The sequence below is a fragment of the Ambystoma mexicanum genome, chromosome 8, assembly GCF_040938575.1.
Source record: "Ambystoma mexicanum isolate Mex_15411 chromosome 8, UKY_AmexF1_1, whole genome shotgun sequence".
NCBI lineage: Eukaryota > Metazoa > Chordata > Amphibia > Caudata > Ambystomatidae > Ambystoma > Ambystoma mexicanum.
The window spans coordinates 359028830-359037411 of NC_090929.1; the positions used below are offsets into that span (position 1 = coordinate 359028830).

The 8582-nt window shown below is 48.2% G+C and overlaps 1 protein-coding gene across 1 annotated transcript; it reads left to right on the top strand.

Moving 5' to 3' along the window:
- Positions 1 to 7532: 7532 nt before the first annotated feature.
- Positions 7533 to 8096, top strand: LOC138471659 (E3 ubiquitin-protein ligase RNF183-like). The gene has a single exon (XM_069609388.1). The coding sequence runs from the start codon at positions 7533 to 7535 to the stop codon at positions 8094 to 8096; it is 564 nt and encodes a 187-aa protein (XP_069465489.1).
- The last annotated feature ends 486 nt before the right edge of the window (positions 8097 to 8582 follow it).

Here is an 8582-nt window from a genome sequence, read left to right on the forward strand (position 1 = left end):
TTGGACCTTAATCCAAAATAAGACCTATTACACAGCTCAGTTCTTTAGAAACAAGCCATGCGGTCTAGTGTTTTGGGTGTGGCTGGGCCTGGAACTACTTGGCCTGGAACTACTTTACCTGGGCTATTTAAACCACACCCAAACAACAGAACACGCATCGCGTTATTCTGCACTCCTGCAGCGAAACGCTCACCGTGTCCAGCTCCTGCTCATCTGCTTCTCCGGCGACCCGTTCTTGACGCTATAGATCCGGATTCCAAGGAAGAACAAGAACAGCATTAGCGAGCAAGACCACTTACCTGTGAAGTAACCGGTCTTGAATCCATCCTGCGCTTCGCCTACCTCGCCCATCTCTGGAGTACGCGGCAACCTGCAAAGGTAAAGAAACATGGACAGCTTTGATAACAATTCTTACCTGGGCAAGCAGCGAGCCTGGCAGCACCCTGCGCTTCTCTGTCCTCGCCCATCTCTGGGTTTCTGCGCACCTTGCAAGGGAGAAGGGACAAGGTCAGCATTAACAAAGCAGTTACCTGGGCAAGCAGCGCTTCGGTCGCTCATCACTCCGGAACTTCACTGCAATCTGTACAAAGAAGATAAGAGAACACAGGTTAGCAATTAACACCAATAAACAGCACAGCACTCTGTGCATCAATAACTCACTGTGGTCTTCGCCATCGGCGCGGCAACTCCGAGATCGCAACCATCCCTTTGAAAACAAAAGGAAACATTGTTAGCGAACAGAGTGTTTGGAGCAAGACGCAGAGAAGACAGAGAAAACGGAGGGAAAGAAAGAGACAGAATAAAGACAGGAAAGACATTATAACTCACCTGGAAGACAGCAAGCAGAGTTGGAGTCACAGCCGTTCTGGACCCGACATAAGGGCACACGGACCAGTGAAGCAACTAGGTCCACGGAACGCCCACACCAACCATGCACCCCTGCACAGAGATGCAGGACAGAGAGTTCAATGCACAAAAACCTAAGGTGAGCAATAACCCCAAGGGAGGGGATTTGGACCAGAGGGAGGTGGGAGTCCACCCATTACAGAACCAGTATCATAACCTTCCATTCTCCTGTTATAGGTGCTACCCAATGTCTGGCACATAACCAAGCAGAGAGAGGTCCGGGATAGCGCTTAGACCTCCATCCAGTATTGTGTGGCGCCCCTGTAGATACCAGGTGAGCGTAACACATACAGAGGTCCCTCCCCCCCAGCTAAGCAACAAATCATGGGTTGTGCCACATTTTGGGCCGGCCTGGATTACCATGATTGCGCAATTCGCATGATCATGCTGCTTCAGGGGTATGCCGCAGACTGTACTAGGAGAAACACATGTGTATGTGTTTTAATGCATTATACAACACACTGTCTGAGAAAAATTGGCTAAAAAGCCAGAGCGTTTGCAATTGTTTTGTAGGGTAACACCAGTCCAAAAATCCAATACACGCAAGTCACCAACAGTGCACAGGAACATTAATGGTTTAATTAATGTAATGCTTTGCAATTAAAAATGACATGCCACAATGAAAACATGTCCAACTGACTGCACATTATAGACCCAGTCTAGACACATAATAACCTATCACAGTAAAGCATGCCAGGCCACATTTAGACATACCTAGACTGGTTGCACCAAAATGTCAGTTGAAGCAATAACCCTTTTCATGGTTGTTTTATCACAGATGCCCAGAAAAATATACAATGCCACAGTAAGAACGGCTAGACTGGCAGCACCCAAATGTCAGTGTAGCCAGGTAATTACACTTAGCAGGACTGCTTTATTAGAGATGCCCTGTTAAAAAAAAATCAAGCCAAACTAAGAAATGACTAGACTAGCTGCACCAAAATGCCTCGCTAGCCACTAATATCACATATCATGGCTGCTTAGCCTGGAGATGGATTACCATTATGATGTATCACACATTCCCCACCCCCACACATCCCCACTCCCTCCAACCCCCTACCCCAACCCCCAAAATCAGCACATCGGCCCAGAATTACCTCCACGTGCCTCTTCCTTGTCCTCTTCCTTGTCCCAGTGCTGACATAGAAGGCACTTTGCCTCATGGGTGAGTACTAGGACAAGGAAGAGTGGGGCTAGGAGTAATGAAGATTACAGATACCTAAGCCAGGGTATCCAGTGATGTTACCGAAATGATAATAACAAATGAATTATTACCGAAAACATAACGAAAGGTAAATATAAAGGGGTTGGGGCTAAAGGGTTAAAAGGTGTGGGTGGATCAGGGTGGGGTAACACACATAGGGAAACAGGGTGTTTGGGGGGGGAACCCCCCAAGTAACCCCCACCAAAAATGATATTTTATTTTTTTCAGTAATAATTCATTCTTTAGAAATAATTACAGTAACACCACATGGAACCCTAAGCAAGCCATTACCTCCATGTCCCGCTACCTCATCCCAGTACTTGTGTATGATGTAAAGTGCCTCATACACAAGTACTGGGATGAGGAAGAATGGGACTACGTTTAATAAAGAATGCCAATAAGTAATCATGGCATTAAACACAAGCACTGGCACAACAACATTGATCTGATCAGTCCTCTCCCACACTCCCTGAAATTTTGGGCAATGTTGACCTGGCTGACCTACAAAGTCGTTGCTTGACAGAACAGGACACAGATGTTAAACAGCGCCTGTGTTTCGCCGTTAACAAAGAGCCGGCAATTAATAACGTGAAGCATTTCAGTGTTCGTTTTTAGGCAGTTGAAATCGTGATGTGGGTTTAGTACCTGTGTGCTAGGGGAGTGATTGGAAGGGTAGAGAAGGGACAGGAGACCGCTTGTTCCCACAGCAGTCCATACGTGGGTGCTTTCAGACTTAAAGGAGAGAGTTCACTGCTTGTAACATTGAAGCTGCACTAGAATAGTCTCATTAAAATGCGTAAAGAAGTTAGATGCCCCCATACAAATATGTTTGGCCCTCCCCCACCTACCGTGAAGTTAATGCCTCTCCCAACATTTGAAGGGTTAGCCCCCCGAAATGTAGGTTTTGTTGAGCCCCTGAACACAAGCACACACACACCATTCACCATACATGCAGAAGCGTGCACACCCAGCCACCCATACATTTAAGTGTGCATCCTTTCACCATACAGGCACACCCAGGCAGCCATCATATGTTTAAGTGTGCACCTTTTCACCATACACTGACACACGCACACCCAGCCACCCATATATTTGTATGTGCACCCTTTCACCATACACTCATGCAGGCATAATGGTGGGAAGGAGCTAGTGCTTTTCTGCATTGCCAAGCTTCCCAAGCACTTTAGAATTAGGCAAGACGTTTGTTAACTGTTTTCTGAGCACTACAAAAGTCCAGGGGGAGGGGGATCACTAAATGAAGATAGTTAGGATTTAAATATTAGGTGCAAATAAGTATTTAGATGAATATATTTGTAAAACTGTTAAATTGTAGTTAGCTTTTCTCAAAGCACGGTGTTTGCAGCCTGTTCTAAAAATAGACTACAGGCATTGCCTGGTGTTGAAGTCTGGCAGAGCACATGAGGTAACTCAGCAGCTGTTCCCCATCTATTAAACCACACAGGCAGGCTGCGGCTCATGTACACAATGCAACAGTATGGGAAAACAGGGTTTTTAGGAGAATTACTGGACCAGATGAAATATAAAAATATTGAGTGAAGTGATGAGTATGGCGGGAAGGTGTGTTTATATATAAATGTGCATAATATAGCAAAATTATGAAAAATTAAGCGACAATGTATTTTTGCATAGGCTAGCATTATGTCAAGTAGCCTGTCCCAAACGGAAGCCCAGCTATGCAAGAAGGAAGACTCCAGACCCCCTTGTAAGGGCAGGATGACAGGTTTGGATGGAGCCATGCCAGTATCCAGTAACCAAGTCAAGAGTATTTAAGCTCCCTGCCCAGCACCAGTCTTCAGGACCTGTCAGCAGTTATGGGACAGAATATACCACTTTGGAGCAGGGTCCTTTGCCCATTCTCACTTCTGTACAGATTAAATTTGTTATCTTTTGCAAGATAGACTCTTGACCTTAAATCTCTAGAGGGGTGCATTTACTCTGGTGTGAGCGTGATCAGGAGTACCCAAATATATTTAAGGGGTGCCCCTATAAGTTGGGGTTCACTTTCAATACCCAGGCCACATCATGCACTCACTCATTTATGCACATTACATTATATATATATATATATATACACACACACACACACTTACATGCATGCACACACATTTAAAGAAAATACCTTTTCTTACCTTTAATCTGTTGGTCCAGGGAACAAGACCTTCAGCTCCCTGCAGCAGCCAGGAATGCTTGTTCCCGTCATTTGCAGAGGATCTGGAGGCAGGGGTGTTGCTAGGTCTGGAAAAGATCTGGGGCTATGCTAATGTCGGGAATCTCAGGACTCGGGGCTAGCTACCCTTTTGGTTGTAGCCCCTGAGCTTCTATCCGGGGGCTACAACCAAAAGACCTGGAGCTATAGCGCCCTTAGCCCCCCGCCCCCAGCAATGTCTCTGTCTGGAGGCCTCTGTGTCATGGGGTGAAGGGGACCCCATTACTTCAAAAATAAATGGTTTCTTTTTGAAGTCATTCTGACTTCATAAAGAAATTATTTCCGTTAAAGGACTGAACGGAACAGAAATAATGTCTTTATGTAGGCAGAGTGACTTCAAACAGAAACAATTTATTTTTTAAGTCATAGGGCTTCGACCGCCCCATGACATGGAGGCTTCCAGCCTGTAGACTTCCATGTCATGGGGTAGGAGAGCCCTCAGACTTCATAAAGAAATAGTATATTTTTCTAGTTACTCGGCCCGCATAAAGAAATTATTTCTGTTACACTGTAACAGAAATATTTCCTTTATGAAGGCAGAGTGACTTCAAAAAGAAACTATTTCTGTTTTCTGGGTTTTTTTGTCTGAGGGGCCCCCTCCCAGGACAAGTGACATAGAATCTGTATATCTAACGGAGTTTATTACACAATGGGCCTCATTACAACCCAGGCGGTCCGGAAATAACAGTGGCGGTAAACCCGCCGCCACCGTTGTTTCCGGACCGCCTGAGTCCGACCACGCAGGCGGGAGGTGATGTTCCTGCCAGGTCTGACCTGGCGGGTTTAACACCTCCTGCATGCAGGCGGACGAGGAAACACCGGCAGCATTACGAGATGCTGCCGGTGTTTCCATGAACCCTTATTTCCATCGAGTCCCATAGGACTCAATGGGAATGGGGATTTACACCATTCCGCCTCCGTGATTCCCGGAAAACCGGGGTTGTAATGCCCCGGTAATTCCGGGAATCACGGAGGCGGAATGGTAATACGAGTCTGGCGTTAACCAGGCGGTTTTACCGCCTCGGTTAACGCCGGACTCGTAATGAGGCCCAATGTATGTTATTGCCTGTTAAATCACTCAAAGTACAGATCAAGCAGCAACCTGTTGCCCCCTGCCCGCCCCTTCACCCCTTCCATCTTTCCCACATCCCACTGTCTCCCTTTTGGCTGCAGCCAGAGTACCAGTAGCTCATTTTTTCCACTTCCTCTCCTGACTACCATTCGGGAAAGTATAGGCCCTTACTTTGGGTTTAGTGGCAGTTTCTGCTGGGAAAAGGAAGTCTCCATTGTTAGACTCCCAGATACACCCGCGAATAGTCAATCGATAGTGGAAAACAAACAACTGGCGGAATCGTCATGTGAGATTGCAAAGAGGCTCGGGTTGTACTCCTTTTCGCACGCAGTTGATGTGTGTCCACGTCATATTGCACGTTTGCTCCACGTGGGGGCTTTCTAGTGGTTATTGTTGTCTGAGTTCCATTCAGTCGGGCGGCTGCAGCCTGAAGGATAACAGAAGCGAGTAACTGCGCAACATCACCTCGTGCGTGCTCCCACACAGTATTCAGTAGCTAAATACAGACCAAGTGACCTTGCGTTTCTCGGCACTGGCACTTTATTTTAATCCAGTGTCGTCTGACATGGTTCCCCTAGTAGGCATGTGTGGGGAGTTTGAGGGAGGAGTGTCGTGACGTGCCCTTCCTTTTCTCCCCCATCAGGCAGTCTTGTCAGTTCTGACGTGACATGACAGGTATGGATTTGGAGGACGAGGTACTGGCCGGGGGTGCTTTTTGTCAGAGGGAGCTGCTTCCTCCCGTCTGTTTGTAGTTCAAGTTGCTAGGGGTGGGGGAAGAACGCGAGGAGGGAGGGGGGGGGGATTTGCTCTGACTACTGTAGCCCAGCAAGAAAACTTTCTACTGAATGTTGGTTGCCAAGCACAGAAGTTCTCACAAACACTCCGGCTCCTGACAGCAAAGCAGGCGACCTCAAGGAGAGTGGCACATGGATAAAAGAAGGAACGACGTGCCAAGGACTCTGCTTGCTCTGCAGCCTGAGCAAGTGCATGGGCGGCATGTATGGACAGACTACTTCAGCAAGGAATGCTTCTTTTGTGCTTCTTTTGTGAAGGGTCACGCGGTCCAGTAGCAGTCCTTGGATGCGCCTGTTATGTTTGCTTTTGGCATTCAGTGTCTCCTGCTTTTAAAAGGCGCCCTGCAGATGGTCCAGTGCTAGTGGGTGGATTTGGCGCATGTGTTGGCTTTTGAAGTTAAATGTCTCCTGCTTTTGGACAAGTGCCCTGCAGTTTCCAGTAGCAGCTGGTGTATGAGGCCCCTGTGTGGGCACCTGCAGTTAAACAGCGCCTGCATTCAGACAAATACCCTGCAGACGGTCCAGTAGCATCGGGAATGACTCATGGGTTGGCATTTGGCATCCATTGACTTCTAAATTTAGGCAGGTGCTCGGCATACTGTCCAGTGCATTCAGTAGTCATGTTGCCAGTTGGTGGCTTTCGGTGACTCCTGCCTTCAGAGAAGTCCTCAGCAGAGGATCAATATCAGATGAATTTGGATCATGTGTTGGCACTTGGCGTTCAACGACTCCTTCTCTTAGTCAGGCATCCTGCAGATGGTTCAGCTGATGTTGCATCCTGCTCTTAGTCAAGCATCCTGCAGGTGGTTCAGCTGATGTTGCATCCTGCTCTTTGGCAAGTGTCCTGCAGATAGTTCAGCCAATGCTGCATCCTGCTCTTTGGCAATTGTCCTGCAGATGGTTCAGCTGATGTTGCATCCTGCTCTTAGTCAAGCATCCTGCAGATGGTTCAGCTGATGTTGCATCCTGCTCTTAGTCAAGCATCCTGCAGGTGGTTCAGCTGATGTTGCATCCTGCTCTTAGTCAAGTGTCTTGCAGGTTGGTCCAGTAACAGCTGGTGAATTCAGCCTTTGTGTTGGAACCTTGATTCAATGAATCCTGCTTGCAGACAAGGGCTCTGCAGACTGTGCAGTAGCGGCTGGCTTTGGCTCCTGTGAAGACATTTGGGGCCACAGATCGGCTATGGATCAGAGTTTTTCTACCATACACCAAACGAGTGTGGGGGACCAAGGGGCCAGACCATGTTCGGCAGAGCATGGGTGCCAAAGTGGGACAGGAGAACACACACACCTGCCAGACTCGGAGCAGCCTCCACTTCAGCCAGGCCCAATGGGGCTTCAAAATCAAACCCAGCTAGAGGACGAGTCTAGCTCTCTCCCCGAGTGTCCCATCTGCTACATGCCGTACGATAATGTCTTCAAGACCCCCTTGCTTCTTTGCTGCTCTCACACATTCTGCCTGGAGTGCCTTGCCACGATGTGCCTCTTCCTGAAACAGCTGCAGACATTCCACTGCCCAGTCTGCAGAGCTGAGCAGCTCATCCCTCAGGGAGGAATCCCCAAGCTTCCAGCAAATGTGCACTTCCTGGCCCAGCGCGGCAGTGGCACGCTGGTCCCTCAGGAAGTCTGGATTGATGGGCATCAGCTGTGTTCGGTCAGAAAGGAGAACTCGGCTCAAGGGCAGGCCTCAGGAACCTTGGTGACAGTCCAGCTTCTGAGCAACCCAGGTCCCCAGGATGAAGACGACGGCGAACTAATTGGCGTAGGGCACACCACACAGGTGTACTGGTGCCGAGCCTCTTATAAGGCAGTCGGGACCATGGTGGTTCTGATATTGAGTCTGTTGACTCTTTTGTTTACAGTGATATTTGTACCCTTTTACCTAAAACAATAAGAAGACTACACAACTCTGGCTCTGGCAGTGTGGTGGCAAGAGTGCCTGATCTGGGGAAAACCCTGCAGTGGAGATTGGAACCCTCCTCTTCACTACTCACACGTGATGCAAGCTTTGCTGGAACCAGCCATCATCGTAGGCCTCTGGGGTGCTCTGGGGAAGGATTAGGCTGGCAAGAATGGGCAGTAGAACTGCTGATAAAGCAACTATCTACAGGAGCTGTAGGTAAAGCATTGAGGGACTTCCTGTGAAAACGGACATGTGGAAGTGCTATGCCTAACCATGCGAAATAAAAGCTACCAGCAAAACATGTGATCAAACGCCCTGTTCCGTTCCCGCATTCTCATCATCTCTGATGAAAGAGTTGTGTTGTGTGCCCCCACTGTTGGACCAGTAATTGTAGCTCAGTTAATGTCCGCTCCCCTGAACGCTGCCTGCTCTGTCTCTTTCTCTGTGTGATCATTTCACTTGGTCTCGTCACCGGTT

What these genes read in the sequence shown, in the direction of transcription:
- LOC138471659 (XM_069609388.1), top strand. Translation starts at nt 7,533, where the DNA reads ATGGGGCTTCAAAATCAAACCCAGCTAGAGGACGAGTCTAGCTCTCTC.